Source organism: Lipophrys pholis (genome assembly GCF_963383615.2).
Source record: "Lipophrys pholis genome assembly, chromosome: 7".
In the NCBI taxonomy this organism is placed as follows: domain Eukaryota; kingdom Metazoa; phylum Chordata; class Actinopteri; order Blenniiformes; family Blenniidae; genus Lipophrys; species Lipophrys pholis.
In genome coordinates, this window is record NC_137638.1 from 27,504,157 (window position 1) to 27,529,450 (window position 25,294).

A 25,294-nucleotide genomic window follows, 5' to 3' on the forward strand; every position below is an offset into this window, starting at 1 on the left:
AGCGTAACGACGCGCCTACGTCAGAGTCGGTCAGCGTCCCGTTCGACTTCGAAATTTTTATTTATTTTTTAATAAAATTGAAAAAACAAAAGCTAAATGGAAATAAAAATGTTCCCTATATTTATACCCAACATATAGATTATGAACTCTTACTTGTTTAATAAATGTATTGGTAATGGCATGACCTGAAATGACGTCTTATCACTGCTGGCCAGTAGAGGTCACTGTTTGCTAATAGATTTGGCATGCAGGCGAAATACAACTTAACATTTGATCTGAGACGTAAGGTGAAAATAATTCGATGAGTATTTAACACATGTAGACAAACCTAAAATTATGAGTAAGTGATGAAGCATCCAGACCTCTCAGATCATCTGGAGCAGGATTCCTCAGTTTTCCCAAGCTCAAAATCATGCCAAGGATACGTAGTGTGTTTGTGGAATAAATTTCTAGGATATCTGAATCTACGAGTTCCTTAATGATATATTTCTGTGCATTTTCAAGCTCATCTTGTTTTAAAACACGTGTGTTCTGGTTTTACAGTATTAGTTTCATTTGTTATTTATAGGCAACACAATCTTCAGAGCCCTGAAAGGCACCTAAAGACGAAAGCGCATTAGGAAATATAAAGATGTAATTACTAACATGTCATATCTTATAATCAAAATTATTTACAAATTATTTAAAGTTTAGTTTCTTATACTTCTAAATGTAGCAAGAATTAGCATTAAGTCAGACACCTCGGACAAGTGCACCGACTTTTAGTTGACTATGAAACTGTTACAATAAAATGTCCTCTTATTTTCATGATATTTGACAGGTCCCTTAATTCCAAAGTTGGCGAGTGTGACTATTGATCATGTACAGGTCTTTCTACATCACCTGTATGAGTAACAGAAACATGAAGCCTAAGTAACATACAAGTGAAATGAGTGAAAGTTCTTCAGAGTAAAACACAAAAAATCACACAGGGATTAAATCACGTTGCTACCATGGCTGCCATCGTCTATTAGATTTTCACTTGGTGATTATTGTGGGCAAAAAAAAAAAAAAGACTTTCTCACAACATCAACAGAAACCGATACCGTGTCTGCCGAAACAACAATGATATATATATATGACTGCATCACAATCTTTCTAATTGATCAGAAACAGAAGCCCATCTGGAAAAAGTTCAAATAACACTATATGACTCACACAATATTGACCAGTGTCATAGTACGAGAATGTATTTAAATAAAATGCTTTATTGTCAAGTATTTGCAAAATGTTTCAATCTACCATGGAAGAAGTCAACGATCCAGTGCCTGAAACCACCACTGATGCTACCGTTTCTGACTGAGCAAAACGACTTTCATCCCAATAACTTGAGCTACTGCAATACTGATCATTTCTGTGCGTTCAATTTAGCTTTGCACATTTTCTTGAAAAATATTGATGACCCCATGTAATCTCATAGGGCGATGAGCCAAACTTCAATCTGAAAAATATTCATGAGAAAATGGTACAAATGTGAGCCAGATAATTATAAGAGAGATTACAGTCCCGTGCTGTGGGCACCAGCCACCCGTGATAGAAGCAACACAACCCCAGAGTTCTGTGGCATTTAAGTAACTGTTTTTCCCCTCTACAAAATTAGTCGAATGTCCTTTGGCAAGCTCTTAAATAAGCACACGTTTTCAAAAGATGCATCATAATTTAAATCAGAAATAACACATACATGCCACTGATGCTAATGAGGCATCGAGTGACCAGCTGACGAACAAAGTGCAGATGAGTCGCCTGCTCAAACAGCTACTTTGGTGTAAGTGCAGGCCGAGGAGGGTGAAGGAACGAAAAGGCACAGAGTTGGTTTCCTCCATCAGGTCTTCACTCCTGCAGCTTGAACTGGAACGAATTGGTGCTCCATTTGCTGGTGTCACAGTCGAGCATGGTGCGTTCTGTGAAGGTCACGTTCCCTTCTGCATCTATGAGGATTATTGTGTTGGTCCTGAATGGACAGGGACAGAAAGAAAACACACTGATATTACCACAGGAGGTGAGGAGAAGACCGTGAGCATACGATGGTCACATTTCCGCATTTGAGGTATTCATCCAAACTTCCTTATCAACGGTGAGCAGCCAGTGGAGGACAGCTCCTTGGTAAAGTGTGTACTGATGGCTTTGGCAAGGACTAACCCGCTGACCTTTTGGTCACAGGAGAGGCCTTGTATTCACTAATCCACCGCGGTGTCACAGTGCAGGCGATCCCCTTTCAATTCCTCACACTGGAAGATTGATTACCTTGCAGCTCGGTGTGCATCAAGAGATCTCTGGTTTCTGCAATGCTGCAGCTTGCCAGTCAGCACAGCGGGAGACAAAAGGAGGGAGATGGAGGAGAGATTTGGGAGTGGCAGGAGACACCTACCTTGTGCCATAAGCGGGGGTGCGAACACACACAGCCGACAGAGCGTGGACCATGGACTTGCTGAAGCCTTCACCCTGGGTCTCCTGGATGGGATCAGGTGTGTTCCTGGTGAATAAAAGCACAGCAGAGCGTTTTAGGGAAGCTTCTCACACAAATGTCATCATCCCCTCATTCACTCTGCCTCGTGTCTCTACGATGGCGGGTGTGTTTTATGAATTGAAATTTGAATATGTTGAAGAAATATGCAAGAGTTTAATGTTATTCGTTTCAAAATATGGTTGAAAAGAGCAAGTTCACAATCAGGAGAGTCAGAGGCAAATCAACGCCGATAAACCTCAGGAAAAAAAGCCAATTCAAACTTTTAGCGATAAGATTTGACCGGCTACAGTGTTTGGTTTGGAAACAGTGACGCTGTCGACAGTGGAGGGACCCAGTTTGTTTGGAATTCTTTATTTCATTCAAAGGTAAAAATAAAATAAAATAAAAATAAACCGTCGTCGTAGCAAAACTTCCAGTTCACATTTTGAATAAAAAAGGATCAGAAAAAGAGATTATTCTCATCATATCTGCCCCTTAGTGGCCTTTCAATACCATCACAATGTTCAAAATTCTGAATATATACATATTTACAGATTTTATTTAAGCATTCTATGTATAGTATACACAAAAAACACACAAAAAAAGAAAGATAATCATTTTCATGTTTGCTCAAATCAAATATATATATATATATATATAATTACTTGCTTTATTATTACTGATTTTGTGTGTTTCTTGAATGCCAGGAGAGTTCCTGACTCTTTCTGAAGTGCGTTCCACAAACTGATTCTTCTCACTGTGACAGTTCGTTTCATTACTTTGGAGTTAAACCTGTTTTTTTTTTTTAAAGACGTCTGTTCCTTTCAAATGATAGTGACTCTCTCTTTTCAAACCTTTCTTAGATGTTCATTGGCAATGTTTTTTTATTGGCTGTATACAAAACCTGAAAAATATTATAATCTCTATATCATTAACTTTTAGGGACTTACATTTAATAAATAGTGGGTTTGATGGATCTCTATATCTTATATTGTTTTCAGAGCCATTTTTTATAAGATGAACAGGGGCTGAGTATAAGTTTTACAGGTCGAGCCCCAAATTTCCACACAGTAAGTTAAATGTGGTTTAATCATTGTGTTATATAAATAAATTTGACTGGATTGAAAATTAAAAGACGAGAGAGACAGCAAAGTTAAGTTTTGAGATAAAGCTTGAGCCCTGGTGGAGATGGTTTGGACGTGTGCGTGGGAGAGACAGTGGACATATCGGGCCAACGATGATGAGATGGAGCTGCAGAGCGGGAGAAGTCATGGAGGAGGACACGGAGAAGATTTAACAGTAGTGGAGCAAAAGAATAATGTGAGACGGAGACAGGTGGTGACCCACAATGAGAGCGACTGAGGAGGTCCTGCCTGCTACCAAGAACTCTGACGATGGATGAAGGAAACTCACTGGACAGGTTTTCAGTCCATCATAACCTCGATACAAACACCAACGATGCCACATAGAAGACTTGCACGTTCAGAACCGAGCCAGAGATTATTTCTGCTGTGAAGCAGGACCGACATGCAGCCAGATCAACTTTTAACTATTAATTCACATTTAACATTAACAAACACAAGTCAAGATGCTTTGTATTAGTGGTGTGTAAAACTACAGTCTGTGTTTCTGTACATCTAAATTAACAAGGTAAATGAGATGAAAACATTTTTTGGCTCTTTCCACTGAGTGAACTGAAACGATGAAGACTATACTTTGGCAATTCAACCGTGTTCACCCCTTTTCTAAATCATAAGGCACCTCAGAGGGTGTGCTCCTGCAAGCAAATCACATCTCCTGGTTCAATGTTTAGCTGTTTCTTCAATTTAGAGGCAAAAAAAAAATAAAAATCTCCTAAATTCAGGCTTATTGATTTTATTTTCTGTGAGTGTGATCAACTTGTTCTCACTCACAGATCTTCATTATTGAGGACGTTGAGCAGCTCTTGCACCAGACCGTCGCAGGACAGGGACTGGTCACTGACGACGTTGCTGAAGTGACGTTTGCCCTGCAGCAGTTTCCTCCACGGGGTGTCCAGCAGAGAATTACTCAAGCCATAGATGCCTGCTAGAGAACACATTTAAGAAAAAAAAAGAAAGAAAAAGGTAAACGGACAAGTAAGTTGTGTCTGTGTGCTTTTCATGAGGAAATGAGGGAACAATATCAACACGGAAATGTCAGGCCAACATGGACGGGCCATAGGTTGGGAAAGGGAGGAGCAAACTGTGAAATGAACGGTTTCTACAGCAACCAAAATAAAAAAAAAATAAAAACAACACAGACCTGGATTGAGACGGATGGGTTCAGAGCTGCCTCTGTTTCCATAGTAACACACAATGTCTTGTTTGGCTCTGGACGGGGACACAGTGAGATTAGAAAATTAGACAATGCATTTAGTGATGATTAAACTTGTTTATGTCTCATTATGAATGCTGCGCGGAGAATCGTAACGGCGATGTCTTAAATTAAACAGCAAAAGATGGAACCGATGTTCAAAGGCGCAGTCCTCAGGGGGAACATGTAAAATGAGAGCTGAAGGTGAAAAGACAATCCCGACAGGGCACCATACACTTTTCTTTAATGATTGATTAGTTCTTTCAGGCAAGGAAGAGAGAATTCAAGAACCCTTTTATTCAGCAAGAGAATTCAAATGGGAAATTACAAAACATCTCACAATAATTGTAAATGTTTTTCCAGCAGGAGAAACGGATCAAATTAGGGCTTCAGAGTAGAAATTCCAGTGACAAACACCTTTGACTATCATAAATCCATTTAGTTATACCGTTAGATCTTCTTGCAAAGTCCTCAGTTAGAGGGAATTTATTCAGTCTGAAAAGTCGACCCGACATCAAGGGCATCTGTCATGCCTTTGGTACAGGAGAGTGAATAATAAATTACGACCAAATCCTTTGAACCAGTAGGGGGAATGAATTTTTTTGATGTCAATTTTATGACAGGCCTACCAGTGGCATCACTCAATCTGAAATGTGGTGCAACATCGCTTCAGCTTCTAACTTGGAAAGTTTCCCAGTGAGGAGCAGCCGATGGAGGGACAGGATATGCTGCTGGGCTTTGAGCTCTGGAACCAAAATGTACTGGATAGTTTTAAAAGCTCAAACACAAAGCAGGCAAAGGAAATGTGCCCCGGGTCTATTGCAGATATTGCCAAAGTAGAAAAGGTTGAACGTGGATCCCTTCGATGAGGACAGCATATCACATTCCCAACAATAATGGCATTGAAGAATTACAAGATCAAAAGAGCATCAATCAAACTAAATATTTAGAGCAGTGGCGTCAAACCCATTTGAATTCAAGAGCCACATACAGTCCAATGTAATCCGAATGGTGCCAGACCAGCAAAGTGAAATGATGGCAACCTTTAAATACCTACAAAGGTTTTATCTAGTTTTGGTTCAAATTTATGTAAAAATGTTCACATATTAAAAAAAAAAAATAATTACAAAATCTTTTTATGGACAAATTGAACATTTATTATAGTACAAATAAGCATATATTTGATAAAAAAAAAAAAAAAAAAAAAAAAAAACAGGATTTCAAATACCAACAAGAGGCAACCGCCTCGTTTAAAGCCTCCTACAGGATCGAGGCCTCATGTGGGCTGTTTTTGACCCCCGGGCCAAATGGCCCGGTGGAGCTGGACCCAGAAAAACCTAAACATTAGTTTTGTGTCACGAAGGCCCTCAAACAAATGGGATGACATGATCTGCCGAGGGGACCAGGGAAAGGTTCAGCCAGAACCCACTCTCTCCATAACAATTTGTACTCAACGATCATTGGAGAGGAAAAAAAAAAGCTATTTCTTTAGCAATTTTCGAAGAATGTTTAAATATATTAAAACCATAATTGAAAAACAAATCTAATCACTTACAAAAGTACGAATTAATTGTAGTTGGAGTTCTACGAAGGCACCACAGCCGGTACACCTGCCGGCTATTCTATTAGGAGCACATACTGTAAGATTAAGTCTCGCTTCGCTTTAAAGCAACAACAATCAAACCCGCCTCATTTCTTGGCATCAGAAAAACTCTCCTCAAACGGCTCCATGCCGACATGGCTGCATAACATTACTTATTGAAGCTATGATACTCATCGTGACAATTCAGCTCCATCAGTTCTCCACTGGATTGAAACCTGCCAAGTGAAGTCGGCAGGAATTGGAAGTAGCAATCAGGAAATAGCAAACCACAGAGGTGTACACGTGGTCAGCGGCGATATTCGGGCAGGCTGCGGTACGGAGACCATGATTGATGGTGTTAAATGTTCCCAGAAAACATCCCCACATCATTACACCACCGCCACCACCAGAATGTGGTGTTGACAAGCCTGGCTGGGGCCATGGATTTTGTGACATTACCATCTGCCGAGCTGAGCAGAAATCCACGACTCTCCAGGACTTCTATTTCCTCCTTTCATAAACACTTGTACTTAAACCTGCAACTTTCATCACCGTCCCGCCGGAGCCGTTTCAGTGATTTCATCTTTCCTACCGTTGTCAAGGGCATTTATATTACACCATTTTCTCTTTTGCATTGATTCCCAAAGTGTTTCATTTCTTTGTCTGAAGTATTTTGTGAGCCGGTCCACAAATTCTCCATGTCGATTTATTCTATTTAGGGTTGCAGGGTGCATGTCGCTGGTCCTGCACAGGACGAAACGCACTCATTCACACCTACAAGGAATTTAGCATTACCAACTAACCTCAAACTCAAGAAGAAGGAAAAAAAAAAGAACTTAAAGAAATACCTCACATGCACAGGGAGAACAAGGAAACTCCACACAGTAAGGCCCCAATGCCCAGAATCAAACAGAGTACACTCTTTATGCGAGAGTACTACTCATTATACCACCGTGCTGCACTGGAACTCCACTTTACTCCCATAGTAAAAACAAGCAACAATGATAACACATATTATTGACAGAGCACTTTAAAGGCCTTCAAAACCCATAAGAATCTAGAGAGACATGATAAGAACAGATATAGGATGTGTTAAAACCCGGCAATACAATAAACAGAACACATTTAAATAGAGTACTAATTTCAAAAAGCCTAATATGCATATGTGATGCTAAACTTTGCAAGAAAATCCTCAAACATTAAAATGCCTTCACCAAAATAACTTTCGTCTGCATTTCATATCAATGGTGAAATGAACAACTTAAATCTGTTGGATACTATAAAAAATACATTTTACCTTTCAGAGGGAAGTTAAAGAAAACGTGATTCTAAACATAATGATGTGAGCGATGGCGTGTCAGTGTTCTTACACTTACATCTGACCATGTGAAGTAGTTCTCAATCAATGGACTAATTAAAAGTGACCTTGTCCCATCTGCTTGGTCAGTGTATGATCCCCCTCGCACTGTGATTTATTCCACTCTTTACTCTGGATCTCGCTTCTTTTAACCTCGGCAAAACCACTGTGGGAGTAATCTGACGACACAGACTGAGATGAGCAAAAGCTCCCACACTGGGGCAGAGCGTTGTGTGAAGGCAGGAAAATATGTGCCTGGGCAGCTGCTGGAGAAACCTCTAAGCCGTCGCTTCGCATTACACTCTCTCTCTGACAAACAACAAATCCAAGACCTTAATAATGGTCCTGTGTTCTGCTTTTCTCTGCCTCTCAATGGTTTCTATGAACACAGAGAGCGCTGGCAAATGTTGACTCGGGTGATAGTAGTCACAGTAGCTTCTCAATGAGATCCAGATGGCGCTGGAAGCTGAAGGGAAATGAAAGCGTTTGTAGAGCTTTTATTTGTCGTCAGCTCTACCGCGGGCAAACACAACGCAGAGCAATCCCGTTCTGATCTTGTGACCTGAACTCGACACTACCTGAAAGACCTGGTGGGTGTGTGTACGCTGTGCCCTGTGATATGCATCAAATTGCTTCTGGTGGTGGCGGGAGGAAGGTTTGTGGAGGGAGATAGCTCCATTTCTTCTTTCTGAAACTGGCTCTGGCATTGAGAGTCGCATCAGGTGTGAGGTGGGCTGATCTGGGCAGAGATGAGGGAGCAGCAGGAGGCGGAGGGAGACCACTGGGCAGCGCACGAACAAATAGGGAAGAGTCAAAAACAGGCTTTTTCAGACCCCAGTCAGGGGCATAATCAGTATGCTGGTTGGGAGACGCTCTAATGAAGAGTCCTCTATACTGAGGCTGTAGCGCAATTTCCCCATCGCCAGCTGTGGCGTAGCTGCCCGGACATGGTTGGGAGCGATCTCAGCATTATCAGCTCAGAATGTAGACAGGCATGTTGTTCAGGCTCTGGGTAACCACAGCATGTAAGCTCACGTCTGTGCAGGTGCAGCCACACATGCAAGGGACGGAGTGAGGGGGGGGGGATTTGCAGGTTTTTAAATCTTTTGGTGATGGAGCTCTCCGGATGACAGTGTGGGTCTGCCAGTCATCCAACCACTTTGAACCCAACAGAAACAAGAATGACCATACAGGCTTCAGGGAGGATTTTTATAATTACTGACATTTTATAACGAGATAATTTCTTTTGCTTCAATACACCAATTTACGGCTTCACAAACCTAGAAGATTTATGATACAAGCTGCTTAACTTTGACATATTAATACAGTTGTGACTATTCTAAAATTCAGCACAAAGTATTCATTGAGTAAATGTCTTGCTAAATTTGGGGATCAACAGACATTTCATAATGAGATAAGCATTTTCATCATTTAATTTATTTATTGCTTTGATTCATCTTTGCAAACTAATCACAGTTGATCTAAAATTAGGGATCATTCGCTCGCTATAGTTTTCATGCCAACAGAAAAACAAAAAGCGAAAAACTTTAATCAAAGCGACACTAGTGCCACGCTGAAATAACAGTTTGCAGACTTTTAAGTAGGTAAAATGATGGATCACATCTATATTGTCTTTCTGCTTCCATTCAGAGATTCTTTCCATTCTTGGTTTGGTTTGATTTATTTCTTAAAAGCAGCTGTGGCGTACATACATGACGTACTGTCTGTTTTGCACACACATGAACATTGTGCAGTCGCTCTGTAGGAGGTTGTGGAAATCATGTTAGATGACGTTAGAAATAGCATGAGACAATAACGAAGTACCTGATTTTACGAAGAGAAACAGTGCGCTGCCTCGAAATGCCGACGGAATTCTCAAAAGTGAAGTGATAAAAAAAGCAGAACCACTTGTTCAGTCTATTATTCACAACAAGCCCATGTTCAATTTCACTAGAAACTATGATTTTCACCCCACAGGTAATGTTACAGGTGCTTTAAAATGCAAACACTGGCAGCTCTTTAAAATGTTGAGAGTTCATCTGCACCCGGATCCTGTTGACTGTGCATATCAGCTCCACTGCTCGGTTTCTTTTCTCGGATCGAACAAGCATCTGCCAAGAAATACAACACATGGTTTGAGGCGATACAACTGAACCACTTTCTGCAGTTGTTTTTGTAAAACAGCCACACTCTCTTTGACTGAAAGCGAATGAAAGGAGGCATGCCTTTGCAGGAGCACATCAGAGGAGATACTCATTAAAATGGATAATCTCTGGGCATCGACTTTAAAGCAAGAGTGACTTAAAGCGGGATCAAAAACCAAAGCTATGGAAAAGTCAGATGAAATGCTGGCTGCGGAGCTGGAAATGTAAATATACAGTATATGGCACGAGCTCATCACGTTAAGCATCTATACATGTTTCGGTATCTGCTGGGATGTCAGTGATTAAATCGCTCATCGTGTAAATTCATCAAAGTCTGGTTATCGATTATTCATCAAGGTGGAGCTGCTGAGACAGTTAAAAAAAATCACAATGCACTAATGATGAAAGCATTTTGTACGTTTAAAGTACAAGAAAGAGCTCGGGTGGGAAGAGAATGCTTTAAAAAGGCAAACACATTTTGGCCTCCATTGATACCACGTCATAAATCACGGCTCTTGTTTGGAATGAATAGAAAAAAAAATAAAACCTCCTCTAAATGTGATATAGAGCTACTCTCTATCCACCAGATGTAGTTATTGATTCTGAAAGAAACTAGACGCTTTATTTCCTCGGGGCTGCTAGACAGACTACAGTGGAAAACCAATAGGCTGGTAATGGCTGTGTTTATTAAAAAGATGAAGGCTCGCTTTTTGTCACATGGTGTCACCCGTATTCGCGCCCCCCCCCCCCCCCCCCATCAGGTGGGTATCTGAGGGGGGAAACATATGCCGCGCTTTCACAGTGTGAGGCTGCCTCATTTTAGCCCCGGTGCAAGACCGAAAGCATTATCATTTGACAAACACGTGTTCCCGTTCACCGTCCCGGTGTCCCGTGATCCTCGGCTGGCACCTTATTGAGTCATGAAAGGGAAAACGCAATTTGGAGTGCACAGGTGTAACAAAGGTTTTAACAAGGACACGGGGACATCCTGATGGCTTCAGCGTGCCGTTAAGGGAAGGTAAATTGGTTCTGGAGTTTCTTCAGCGAGGAGAAATAAAGTATTCAAGTATTGTTCCACGACTGTGAAACATTTGTGGATTTAAGCTGCATGTAGATGATTTGATAATTATTTAAAAGGACATGGAGTTTCTTCACAAGTTATAGAAAACAACTGTTGTTAATTGGCAACTCGGGGTGTCTAAGCAACGTTCCTATATTGTGGTGTTGCCGCCGGCATCACTGAGGGTCAATCTGATTCACTTCACAGCTCAAAGAAACTTTTTTTAGACCTGCAACGGCAGACATGTCTCATCAAAGTAAGACAACATTTTTCAAAAGGGATCAGTTTATCTCAGTGACTGTGGATACAGGAAAATGTTAATGTCACAGTCAGAAATCTTAGTGCTGCACCAGGAGGACTGAACTGAAGAGATCTGAGGATAACAAAGCTGCTCCTCACTGGAGACAAAGACACTAACAGTTGGCAGGTTATGGTGAGACAGCAGTTCTGGTCGCTCTTTATTTGTTTTCACTTCCAAAATAAGTCAGTGTGAACATACTTTGTCCCATAAAGCAGGGGTGTCAAACATAAGGCCCGCTGGCTCAAACTGACACGCAAGAGACTCCAAGTCGGCCGACCAAACAAAGCAAAAGTGTAAACATTTCAAAGAAAACATTTTTTTTTTTTTTTAAAAACAATTCGTTAGAGAAGCAAAGACAACACACCGCTGACACCCGAGCTGAGATATCAGTGACGCTGCCGTGAAAGAGAGCAAAACTGGCGTGAGCCTCGAAGGCACGTTGTCAGGGTGCGTTTGGAAAGACATGCCTAATGCAGCTATAGGAGAAGATTCTGGGCTTCATGTGGAGACTGTAATCCTTCTCAGTAGTAATTGTTTGCTTTGCAAAAATGATCATCATGAATAAGTTTCACCGCCACAAAGAAAAACTTCAAAGTTTAAAGTTAGAGGTTATTATGCCACCATTGTATGGCCCCGGCCCACTCCAGATGAAACTGGACTGCATGTAGCCCCTGAACGAAAATGTGTTTGACACTCCTGGTTCTACTTGTCACATTATTCACAACGCTGGCGAGCGGGGATTGGCTCCAGCGCCCTGCGACCCGGACTTGTACCGTTTGCACATTGGAACGGACTCATTAGGCCAAATTGTGAAACAGGACCGAGTCTGTGATGCATCTGCAAATAGATGAATGAATGAACCTCGAACAGGCAGAATAACAATCGTTTAGTGGAGTGTACTTATCTTTTCAGTAAGAGAAACACTGCCTCAAAGAGCTTCTCTTATATAACTGGAAGAAAGTCATGACAGTGGTCAAATCTACAGGTTTTACCATAAAGACATACTTTATAGATGCTCCTAATGATATGCAGTGTAGTAATATAATGTCAGTAGCTTTGATGGTCGGAGGTTTTTGTTCCAGGAGCCAGCAGCAATCTGCAATAAGCCTCAATTTTTGCTAAACGCCAGTTTGTCGTCAAGCAGAAGTTTTGTTTTCTCTTGTTCTTTAGCAGCGCTATAAATGAAAACACACGCCTGACCTCTGTCCTGCTTGCTCCAAGCGTGTGGGCTCAGCAGCCAAACAAGGTTACGCCAGAATGAAGAAACGGTCTCATCCTACACGTTTACCCATTCGTACTTATATTGCCAAGGCAAAAAGCAAAAGGCATGAAATCCACGACAGTTCAGCTTCTTTATTTTAAAAATTTTTCCCCCCGCTTTGCCTGGAGGTCAGCGACCTTCAGCCTGTAGCGTCCAGCTTCTTAGAATTACATCATGCAAGTAGGCAGCAGGTTCACATTTAAGAGCTTAGCAGGTTCTCGTGTTACGAGACAACTGAAATGTGAAGACGGAACCACAGATGTCCTTTTAAACCAAGTCGACTGAATAATTGAGCGGGCTGTAGTTGATAAACGCCGTCAGATAATTTGTGATTTCGACTTCTTTCTGGAATAGCAACTCATCCATCACATTGGCAGAAATGATTAGTCGGCATTTTAGTTTCCACAAGTCATTATTGGAGCCTAATGCAGCGGAAAATATCTCACTAACCTAAAAGTGACGTTAACAAGCACAAAAGAAGAGATGCACAAGTTCAAGAAAACCCCACTGGGGGGAGATGCTGCTTGAAGGCAGTTCCTCTGTGGAAACTCTTATTTTTCCTTCTTCTCCCCTGCTAGGGATACATCCTGAACACTGCACCTGAACCTCCACCTCTCCCTGGCACCAACCAAGACCCGCGTTCATGCCAATTGTCCACAGGGCCTCCACATTACAGCTATCTCAGTGTGCACAGATCCCACTTTCACTCTTTGTCTTTGCAGGTTGCTACATGAGGCCGAGTCAGGCTGGTGAAGCAGAGGAGGGAAGAAAGAAGAAGCCTTGAGGAATTGTTTATGCCACGAAGATTTTTTTTTTTTTTTAAACCCTAAAATGAGAACACACCTTCTTTCAGGACTTTAATGTGGGACCTTCTTCACAGTTCAGAATCTGACATTAATTTTCAATTCTGAATGTGTTAAACTCTCGAGATGAATGAGCTGCAAATCACAGGGACACAGTTACAATCTAGATTTCTGGAGACCACATGATGTCGGAGGTAGATAGAAAACCCATCTTAACAGTGTCAAAACGCTCATTACTGAAGACAAGTTTTCATTCTCACAGCCAAATCAGTGTTGACACTCCCGGCCATCGGAGGAGGATCGGCCCACTCGGGGGGATTTCACCACACCGTTCACTCACTTGAACTCTGCTGTGATGAGGTTAAAACCATTGTAGAGGTGGCCTTCTGTCGACACCTTCTTCAGGTACGAGTAGCTGTCTACGTCCTTCTCCGTAAGGTAGTTAGACACGAGAAATCCTGTGAAGATTTAAAAAAAATAAAAGACTCTTAAGGTTACCCAACGCAACAACAATGTGTTCATGTGAATGATAAAAAAACAAAACATGACCATGTATTCAAATCACTAGTATGGATCAAATAAATACGAGGTGTCATCAAGATATGTGATTCTATTTATAAAGTTTAAGAGACTTCTAACTTCAAAATAGGAAACTTTCAGTGGCGGACTGGGCTATGACATCAAGAAATAACAAATGTATGCGTTTTTACATGACAAAAAAAAAAGAATTTAATAAACATCTATCACTCAAATGACAACAATTGATAGTTATCAATAGATATATATACTGTATATATATCAATAGAGTATGAAAGATTGACTGACATAGCAATATTGTATTTTATTGATCTATCAGGGCAACTAATTATGAGACTGACATGTCCAATTCATCTGAAAGTCCTGCAATGAAGTGAACTGGACAAGATACTAGCATGTCATCAATTCAGTTTCCAGGCAACTGAAATTGCAAAACTTAATCTCCTGAGGAACCTTTCTGCACCAGAGCCATCAGTTGTCTGGCTTCACGTGGAGGAACTGTGTTGCTTTATGTTACTGTGGATAAAATGTACACAACAGCTGTGGCTGCATCTCTGGACCCTGCATCAAGTGCGTCCTGCATCATTTCAAAATTGTGTAGCCTGTCTGTGTTAACGTGTCCATCATTCTGTGTTTTATCCTGCACTTCTAATTCAGTGTCACTCTGACTTTCCATTGCCGTCTCACCTCGTCCCTGTGCGTCCAGGTTGGGACGTCCCTCCATGTAGTTGGTGACGGCCGCCAGCTTGCCCCTCTTGTTGATCCCCAGCCACGATCCGCCTTCCTTTCCATATTCCTGGTCCAGACCTGTTGAACACAAAAAAATAGTAATAATGTTCAGTAAACACAGCTCCAACATGACCCGTACTGTATGAAGTTAATACATAAGTCTCTTACGACAAAACAAGTGAAATATCCCAATTCCTAAATGTAATTAAACAGTTTTCAAGCAGTGGACGATCAAGTCACCTCGCTATATTTGATTAACTCACTAAATTAACAGAAATCCACACAAGAAAGAATCATTATGCACAAAATGTGATGTTAAACTGTCCTTGGTGCCAGAAGATGGTAGTCACATGAGGTTTATCATCAGAGAGTGGCGTGGAAGCTTTGGCTGAAGGACGTAAATGTTGGGACGAGCATGTGATTCAATTTAATTATGGAAATAACATCAGCAGAAGTTAAAGACAAATTGAGTTTTTCCTTCTACAATGAATACAGATTACTGATTTTTAAAGGATCCAAATACCAACCAATCATAATGACTTTCATTATTTGTTGCATTTTTGACAAATACAAAGGCAGTAAAAAATGTAAAACTTCAGAGCCCAATGATCAATGAAATCACAAATGGAGGCATATAAGAATCATTAGTTAGTTACAAGGTTTTTTTTTGTCACAGGTTCATCTTCCAGACAAACTAAGAAGAGTTATAGCTCTGCAAGCCTGTTATACTTCCCTGTGATCAATAAAGACGGGTCCACTTACACTGACAGTGACCAAGAGAGGAAAACCCTCCCACTCCCTCGGGGCTGGACGGAAAGTAATCCTGACCCCACTGGGAGCTATAGCTTACTTCCTTTTTTTTTTGTCATGCTACGTCTCCTTCGGGGCTTGGCTGCTGCCCCTCCGCCCCCATGCCCAGCCGCCTCGCCCCCAGCTCTGCAGATAAGGCAGAGCCATTCATTTCTGTCAGTTTGCATGAAAACAGCCATCAATTAAAGGACCAGCAGTGGAGTCCTGACCCCTCTCTTACATGGGGGGTGGGGAGGCTGATGAACAACGAGGCTATCTCCAAGTTTCCTCCTTTAGCAGGAAAATAAAAGATGATTGATTTCCTCTGCTCAGCTCTAATGTGTATGGAGTGTCAGTGAATTAAATATAGTGTATTGCGTGCGGGGATGTTCTGTGACAGAGTGAAGGAGAATTGAATGCAGACACATTTTTCTAATCATTGAAAGCTATGGAGTTGTGAATGTAAGAGGAGTCAGGCATTGCCTCAAGGTTCAAGCTCCTGCACTTCCACATTATGGTGTGGTTATTATTTCCTCATATCTTTAATTAAAGAAATAATCAAACATATGAAAGGATTCCATTCAATATCTCTCTCAACTCTCAACATTTCACAAGATGGGGCAACTATTTTTGTCCTACCTGTCAAGCATGACATAAAATCAGAGTCTATACGTCGACACCCATGTCATCAAACTGTGCATGTATCACTCCTGGTCAATGGCACGTGTTTTACCAGACATTTCACCTGCTGGTTAGTGCCAATTAACTTCATTCGCACTGTTACGTACTCTAATTAGGAGAAACCTTTTCTTTTTCGCTGATGTATTCTTACGTAGCTCGTTCCTATGCGCTGCAATTTCCGTCAATTGGCAGTTGTGCTTCTTCAGAACACAACTCGGCTTTGAGGCACAATTTCCCAAAAGAAGAAGGCATTCATATATTTATGTTAAAAACTATTGCAAGCTGTAGAAACGCTGGGTGGAGAGCTGGCCTGCTGCTGTTAACTGCTCCAACTCACCGCTGAGGATCTCGCTGTTAGTCCCCCAGAAGTCTGCAGCTTTGGAAGGCCTGTTGTAGAACTCATCTCTGTTTGCAGCCAAAATCAGCCTGCAGAGATGAAAAGAGGAAATCACTGGGTTATTTGTTGTCACTCCGGGGAGCCTTATTGGTTTGCGCTTGAAATGCATCACAGAATAAAAGCCACTGCGCGTCCCCACTCATCAGAAATTTGTGAACGCCTAACACTCCATCGTCCCATATCAAACCTTCTTGTAGGAATAAATGACACATCAGCTGTGTCTGCAGAGGGTCACCATGTATGGAGCAGGTCTATATACGCCCCATAATAGTGATTACATTATTTCAAGGCTAAATACGGAGCTCAGACGAGTCGGGAGTCTTCAAGTGGAGTATTTTACCCCAGAAACTGATAGAACAAGACGCAGAGAATACAAACTGTGGGAGCTACGAGGAGGAGCGGGTTCTTTGATGATGACCAAAGAAAAGGGGATCAAAAGGGGATGTGACAGAGAAAAGGAAAAGTCTCCACTGGAGAGAGGGGAGAAACCTGGAAAAAGAAATCATTATTAAAGGAGACATATCATGCTTTTAAATCCTTCCTTTTTACATATAAATCATACAGTTGTGGTCTATACAACGCGAAACTGCAATGCTTGGGTCTGAATTCCTCATTATTAGAGCTCCACAGGCCCCTTTTCAACCCCTTTTCTGATGCGCTTCTGAGAGCAACTCGTTTTGGGGCGGTCTCTTCAAATGCAAATGACACACTTCATACCCCGCCTCCTCTCCAGGTTGCAGAGGTGACACTCGGTTCAACGTCACCCTGTTCGGCCATCTTTGTAGTTTGATAGAACAGATACAATTATCTAGCGGCGCAGAAACTTTATATTCACACATTATTTACAAAATGTCAACAACGGAAGATTTGTCCATCAAGCCATACATGTTGGAGCCAGAGTCGGACCCGGCGGAGCGAGATGAAAATGACGATGATGCACCTGCAGAACAACGTCTTCATATGGATGTAACGCAATGGTGTGTTACTATATTCACACTAACTTCTCCATCCATGCCCACTACTACAATACTGCCTGTATTACAACGACTATTTAACACAGAAGTTACATTATAATCTAAAACGAGCACACAGCGCTAACATATGAAGACGGTGCAACTGCTAATGCTAACAAAACAATGACAGGGACGTCTTATCATCACACTTTTTAGCGTTATATACAGCTTACCGAAGTGCTCTGTTCGTCGTCTCCATAGATAGAAGGAACTGACCGCTCAATCAGACGAAGTCTTTCGGCAAATCCTTCTTTATACTGGCGGAGGTTGCTGAAGCAGTCGTCCTTAAAGTGATTCGCGCACACAAAAATGACCTTACCCACAGATGTGGGTACATTTCTGTGAAAAATAAAACTCAACCAGGCACTTCGAAAAGGTTCTGATGCTGGGAGACGGTGTAACGAAGCTTGTGGGTTACTACATCCAACAACCGAACATTTCGACTTATCCTCTCGTAACTTCGGTTGGACTACAAAATCGCAGCGAGAAACAAAAATGGCGGATTGCTCGAAACGTCGATGTCCTAATTTGGCAGTTCCGCTGAGAATACTGTGACGTCATTGTTCAAAAAACGTAATAGAGAATAGAAAAATCGAAACCGATCGCAAAATATGACCAAAACAGAATATAAAGATATCAACGGAGCACCTGAAGAGACTACTTTGAACTTTTCTGTACTTCTAAACACTCTAAATATACACCAAAATGCATTTAAGGGCTAAAAAAGTGGATTTAGCATGATATGTCCCCTTTAAAGTTTCTCATGTGCTTGTGAAATTGGCTTCAGAAAGCAGTTTGAGCCAAATGATATTCAATTTAATTCAATATACAATTTACATGTAGTTGAATAACAACATTTTCTTCATACAGTCGGAACATGTATGTGTGGGATAAAAATAATATTGATGACACAATTGATAATTATATATTGCATTGTCAATTTTAACGACATACGATCCTATTTTTTACTTCTTTAATTCCTCTGCTTGCAGATGAATCATCCATCCGATCGTACTGGTAACGCTGCACGAAATCTTCACAGCCTAATTTTAAATCACAGAAACATACCAGAAGGGTCTAATCCGGTTCGCTGGAAGATACTAAAATGTAAATATCACAAAATAGACTTTGACTGCACTTTTTTTGATTAAAACAACTTCCAATGTTTCCACTGTTTCAGTAACAAGAGTGAAACTGAGCAGGAGCTCGTTGCAAAATGTTTCAGTCAAAGTTTGTTACTCTTACTGAGCATCAAGTACTGTGAAGATGATTTAATAAAAACACATGATCTCTGAAGGCTGCGAGAAACACTGTGGCCACACAGGGTAACAGACTCAACTCGGGCAGAATTTTTGTTAAAAAGTGCGTCAAATGTGAATGTTTTTAGAAGTTACTGGCACCTTGAAGAAAATACGGTGCCGTCAGTCCTTATGGGTTATTTAGTTTGACACTGTTGCTCAAGACTCACGAGGTTTGATTGGAGCGTGCAGCCGTTAAAACATAAAATTAAACATTTCACCCTGTAAATATCAGATCGCTTCAATGAAGTTGTAAAAAAAAGAACACCGATCTGACCGAGGTGCTTCATTGTAAAAATAAAAAAATGAACCTGAATAATATGGAATTGAAACAAGTTCTAAAAGCATTTCACAGGTAAACCATCTCATCTTGTTTTGCAGAGCTTTCTACGCCTGGGACATAAGTAACCTCCACAGGGATTTTAACCTACTCTAAATGTTTTTTAATTGCCGCAGCAAGGCTGCAGCAAAAACATTTACAGCCGCATACAAGAGCAAATAGGACAAACAAGATTGTGATCTAATTCATGATAAATCCCCTGAAATGTGAGTCTCTAAAGTCTCGGGCACAGGCTGCATGTCAGTTAACCATTGCACCTTGACCTGTGTTATTATTCTGCACGTCAGCGAGTAATGGCACCATTATGTTTACGGTCACGACCAACAAGTGAGTGCATTGTGACCCGTGTCTAATGCAGCACGAGCCATTTGTGTCTACATGTCGTTACCAGCAGGTCACTGCTGTCAAATGTGTGGCTGAGAAGCACAACAGTACGTAGAGGCTGCACCGTGAACCCTCATTTTGGCTTCTATCAGCCAACAATCCCACTGCAACACACACACACACACACACACACACACACACACACACACACACACACACACACACACACACACACACACACACACACACACACACACACACACACACACACACACACACACACACACACACACACACACACACACACACACACACACACACACACACACACACACACACACACACACACACACACACACACACACACCCTAATCCAGCTCATCTGGTCCTATCCAGTCGTTATGAAACACAGACAATTATTTCCCTGCTTGGAGGAGGAAAGGATGACTTCAGTATTGTACCACGTGACTTTCATGAGCAATTCTAGTGAGCAATGTTTAGCTCCTGGCTTTATGTTCTTTCTCAAATTAAAAAGTATTCTGCCTTTATATAATTGGAGAAAAAGACCGTTTGGATATGAATTTAAAGAGTGTTGTGGTGGTTTGCATTCGTGCCTCATAGTGAGAAGTTGTTCTGTTAGTTCAAAGGAACAGAACTTTTTTTTTTTTTGCCTTGTGTGAATGCAATTTGTTTCCAAAGACTAAAAACACTTTGCCTAATTATAATTTCACACCATGTTAACACAAAGAAGCTTAACTTGTGTTTGTTTTATCATATATCTGAGAGCGTTTCTACGTACTCATCTACATACTTCCACCTTGCATTCCTCCCACAGTCCGAATACAGGCATTGAAGATTAATTAGAGATACTAAAATTGTGAATGTGAGTGTGGTTGTCTCTCTCTGTCTGCCTTATGGTGACCTGTTTAGAGTGTACCCTGCCTTTGTCTATAGCAACATGGATAAAGTGGTATAGAAGATGGATGGTTGGATGAAATAGCTTTTTAAGTATACTACAAAGGCCAGAAAAGAAAAAAAAAACCATTGAAATGTATTGACCTTCACAATTAGTGCATGTGCCTTCTGTGCTTTGCAAAGGCCATCCTATTAATCTTTCAGGACGGAAGCTCAGATCCTGTTAAGAGCGAAAAAATAAAACAAGCTCACCTAATAGGAGTCGACCTCGGTGCATCAAAGGCTAATGACAGCCTGTCCTCGTGTCACACGGCGAGTCACCACTGTTCCCAAAAAACAAAGCCAACACTAATGATGGGGCTCACGGGAGAAAGCATCTGCTATTGGATCCTTGGGGGGGGGGGGTGAACCCCCATGTGAGTGGCTCATATCACAGCAACCAGACAGCCCACTTCATCACAGAGGAGGGACGGCGGGAGGCAGAGACGTACTGAGGCTCATCAACATTCAACCCGGACTCCTCTTCTTCTATCAAGCCAATAACGGCTCACAGACCAGCATATTGAAGGATATCTATGATTCCCAACAGATCGTTCCTTCATTTTGGCGAGCGCTTGACATTTCTTCCAGCACCGCTGCTTGGAGAACACATTCTGCAATATAAGCAGGAAATTTGCAGCAAATCCATATATTGCCTTCAGAAAACTGTTTCCGTGACTTTTCATCCAAAGCACTTCATCTAAAGTTTGAGGCATCGACATGAAAGACTCAGAGGTTCATCTCAGTCGCCCGGTTAACGTGAACATCACCAGGTAATGCATTGCATTAAAGTCAGCCTAAAAAAAAAAAAAGACATGAACATGCTTTCAGGACTTACATTCAGTGTCTCCTGGCTTCATTCAGTGGCATGAATTCCACAAAGTGTGTGAAAACATTCCTAACTCATGGTCTTCCTTCATGTTATTTCTATTAGAACAGCAACATTTTTTTTTATCCACATCTATATTAAGTCAAGCAGTTGCTGCAGATTCACTGTGTCCATGTCCATGAAATGAACATCGTGTTCCATCAAATGCCAGAGATACTCTACAGGATTGAGATCTGGTGAGGGCGGAGGACAAATGTCGGAACATAGCGGCCCAACAAAACTATTTACAAAGATGATTGGTTTCACAGGTCATGGTAGGAAGGCGGTCATTTTAGGGACATATGAACCAAGCATCAGTTCAAATTATTACTGCATTACTGGGTTATTTCCCAACACAGGATCCCAGGTGTAGGCCAATAGGGGACACTGAACTCACCGTTTCATTCAAGAAACCAGACCTTGCTGATCATGTACATCCATTAACTACGACAGTGTACCCATCTATTCAAGGATGTATACATCTATTCCACAATGCTCCAATCATATCAGAAGGTCACTGGCCTCAAATGGCACGCTCATGACTGATGTCTACCTCTTTATATATTGACTGATAAAGCACCTAATTAATATGCAGCTGACAAATTTGAAACAATTACAAAATGTTTTAAAGCTTAAATGAAAAAACAAACAAAAAAAACCCACTCAAGTCAAGAGTAATGTTTGTAACACCTGGATGAATCTACACCAAGAAGAATGGTGCATCTAATGGACTGGCTGGTGAGTGTATGCCTACATCACATTACAATATTGCTTGTTTGATTGCTGCTGTGTTTTTGCAGCAAGGAAGAAAAGCAGCCTGAATGCTGGGTGTAGAAACACAGAACTCTCTGCATGTGGGTAATCAGTGAGTCATTGTCTCTGAACCTTATCCCATTTCACTCCCGCAGACATATTACTGTCAGCTTTTGCTGCGAGGGCTTAATAACAACTCTTAATGAAAGTTTATTCTTGCCTTCAATCCGTTTTAGTCAAAGCATGCTGCACGTCTCCTTTGATTTCCACTTTTCTCGAACAAAGGAGAGCTACTACTAGTCTAAATATAGCAGCGCTGTAACCACATTACGACACATGACGTTTCACCTCTCCCCAGGTTAAGGTGTGAATCAGATCTCATAACGGATCTCTGCTGTGATCTCCTTAGGTGGGGTCAAACTCCCAGAGGGAAGGACAGAGATGGACTATGGCCAGTCAAAGAGCTTGCTCCTGAGCTCTGGGGGACTATCATAATCTGGGGCTGCAGATCCCACCGTAACTCACATTGACTGCTCATGGTGCGTCGGTCTCGGCTGACCACTGAAAGAAGTTAGCACTCACTGCAGGGAAGGGCACATGGAGGTTATCCAACAACAACAACAACAACAAAAAAACCCAAATAGAAAATTAACTGTGGAGCAGGATTATGTTGACAACACTAAAAATAGACCAAAACCTGAATATTTCTCCATGATACTTAACCGATGTAGATAAGAGAGTGACAGAGACATTGTGTCACAATGTATGGATACTTGTTTCAGGCACCTTTGAGCAACACAATCTTCTTTTCAATCCAGGCAGAGGGTTTGCTGACTTGCTTATTTGTGGCTTTGGTCAGGAACTTACTTTCATTTTGACTGAAAGAACTACATATTCGCCAAATGTAACATTTCTATAGCATTCAGAAGCATGACCTACTTCTTTGATCAAAAGTCTTTTTAGTGTTTTCTACCTGTGCAACAGGTTGTACGGCATTGACTCAACCTCCACATGTCACGGAGCGTGTCTGAATGAAATGGAATGGACGGCTGTACCTGTATGCATTTTTGGATGCAGGCCGGGGGTCAAACTTGAAGAAAATTATACACATGGATGTGCAGTGGGTTGATTACAGAGGTTTCACTGAGTCCGCATCCACTTTGCGTCATATCTGAGACAGAAAGGACATGAAAGATATTGAGGAAGTGTTGAAAGTGCAATGCGTTACGATTCTATACATATTGAGATAAGTCTGTAAACAGGTACCATAAACACAGAGAGGAAAATAATTTTGTTGACACACAGGGAGTGAAATTTAAAGCTTTAACTAAACATTGATCAACTCAGTACTTACAATATGTGCTGGTCTGTAGTAGAAACACGTTGATGATCCAGGGTGCATGCTGGAACCACGATGAGAAGAACAGGTATCAGGGGTCACAACTTTATCACATTTATTATTCCCGTGAAACTCAATGAGTGCAAAGGTAAATTAAACCCAGACATGATGAAATGGCATTTCATGACCTGCTTCGTAAGCAATGATAGTTGCTGGGGCGCAACTACTAACTCCACCGTTAACTATAGACGATGGTAGGCAGGGAACACCATAGTAAGACTGTCGTTATATCTACAGTCTGGTATAAATGTTTGAAAAGTGTTGCCTAACAGAGCAAACATTGCTGAAGTGATCAAAAATACTATATTGTTCCCTGAACGGTGACCGTCAGCATAACTTAATGCATGCGATCACTTGCTAACGCTAGCATGTTTACTGTCAGGGAGACTAACTCAGACGACGTAATTCACCTACCTCGATTTAGACGTTCACGTCAAAACAGACTGCAAATATGATGTGTTTTGTTAATATTGCGCCGATTGTCCTTCTCCTCCTGCCAGCAGATCGAACACACTGCCCTTTCACACTTTGCATTGACAACGAAAAGGAAGCGCGGGCAGAGAGTTGCTTCGATTTATGTCAGCAGACAGTGCGCCGCCGACACGTACCGGTCATTCACTCGGTGTTGCTGCTATCTCCGCCCACCCCGGTGCTTGCCGATGAACAAATCGAGTGCTTAATTTAGCAGTTCGCCCTGATTGGTGGATTCACCAGGAAGAAGCACAAAGCTGCCTGTAAACAGGAAGCGTCATCTTTAGAGATATTTGTAGTTCTGGTCAAAATGAAAACATATGAAGTTTTGAATAAATAATTAACCTGGTTAGTCCCTAAAAATGCGGTAAAGGTTTTGACTTGAATAAGTTTTGTCTAGAATGTCTTTTTTCCCCCCATTGTAAGAAACATGACATCCATGCTGAACAATGTTGAATCAAATATCAAATGAAAAGGTTTGGTTTACTAAGTGTTCCCAGAGTTAGAAGAAACAGGGTGAAGCAGCTTTTAATTCATACGCTCCTCACCTGTGGCACAAACTCCCTGAACACATGAAGACTGCTGAAACATCTTTTAAATCATGCCTCGAAACACTATTATTTGCACATAATCGATAAAACAACAAATTGTCCTTTTTTTTTCTTAATAAAGTTTTTACTTTGCTCAATCCCCTTTTTATGCCTTTCTTAATAGCTTTGCTTTGCTGTATTTCCTTTATTTCTTTGTAAAGCACTGCAAATTGCCTTGTGCCTGAATGGCACTACAGTATAGGAATAAATTTGACTTGCGTACAGACCCTCTTGGACATGGCAGTCATTTGAGTATCTCTATAAAATACTCATTGCTGGTGTCAACTTTGGAGTTTGAATGGGGTACCAAAAGACCTAAACTTATATATTTATGAAAATATCATTAGAAAATGACATAATCCCAAAATATAAGGTCGAACAACTAGTATGTTTTCTCTTTAGAACCTCTGTCTTTTTTGTTACTTCCGTCTTTGTAGTTGTGCTGACTTCACAATGCTATCAGTAAACAATGACAATACACAGGCAAACATTTAGAGGCAAAACAGGAGAAAATTAATCACCAATTTGAGTGAATGAATGAATGAGCGAACTAGAACGGGCACTCTGTAGAGCGCATACCTTCGCCAACGCCGTTTGACGTGTGAAACATGACTTGATTTATGGAAATGGCTCAACTACCACCCACATAATAATATTGGTCCAGTTTAGCCCCGGCTTACCAGGGGGCTAAACTGGTGCTAAGCTGGCCACACATCGTTGCTGGGCCAGAGCGGAGCCAGGCCGGGGCCTGACACATCATCAGCTGGGGGCGGAGTTATCGCTGGAGTTATCGCTGCCTACGAAGTGGAAGAGACACTGAACCG

The 25,294-nt window shown here is 41.4% G+C and overlaps 1 protein-coding gene across 2 annotated transcripts; it reads right to left on the reverse strand.

Annotated features, from left to right (window-relative positions):
* Positions 1-1,227: 1,227 nt before the first annotated feature.
* On the reverse strand, positions 1,228-24,039 carry tango2 (transport and golgi organization 2 homolog). Of its 2 annotated transcripts, none has more exons than XM_080467936.1 (10): positions 23,824-24,039; positions 23,365-23,413; positions 23,066-23,181; positions 16,401-16,489; positions 14,552-14,671; positions 13,668-13,785; positions 4,769-4,836; positions 4,399-4,549; positions 2,408-2,512; positions 1,228-1,990 (listed from the first exon to the last, which is right to left on the reverse strand). In XM_080467936.1, the coding sequence occupies exons 3-10, from the start codon at positions 23,119-23,121 to the stop codon at positions 1,870-1,872; spliced, it is 828 nt and encodes a 275-aa protein (XP_080324062.1). In that variant the 5' UTR covers positions 23,122-23,181; positions 23,365-23,413; positions 23,824-24,039; the 3' UTR covers positions 1,228-1,869. The 2 variants fall into 2 exon arrangements, with proteins under 2 accessions (XP_080324062.1, XP_080324061.1); XM_080467935.1 differs by having other exon boundaries at positions 4,399-4,552; positions 23,824-23,965.
* Positions 24,040-25,294: the final 1,255 nt, after the last annotated feature.

Bases quoted from the DNA above. Each gene is read 5' to 3' on its own strand.
- tango2 (XM_080467935.1), bottom strand. From the start codon at position 23,121: ATGTGTATAATTTTCTTCAAGTTTGACCCCCGGCCTGCATCCAAAAAT. The intron at 16,490-23,065 runs GTACAGCCGTCC...TCATCTCTGCAG, and splicing joins GCATCCAAAAATGCATACAG to GCTGATTTTGGCTGCAAACA. The intron at 14,672-16,400 runs GTGAGTTGGAGC...TGTGTTCAACAG, and splicing joins TAACAGCGAGATCCTCAGCG to GTCTGGACCAGGAATATGGA.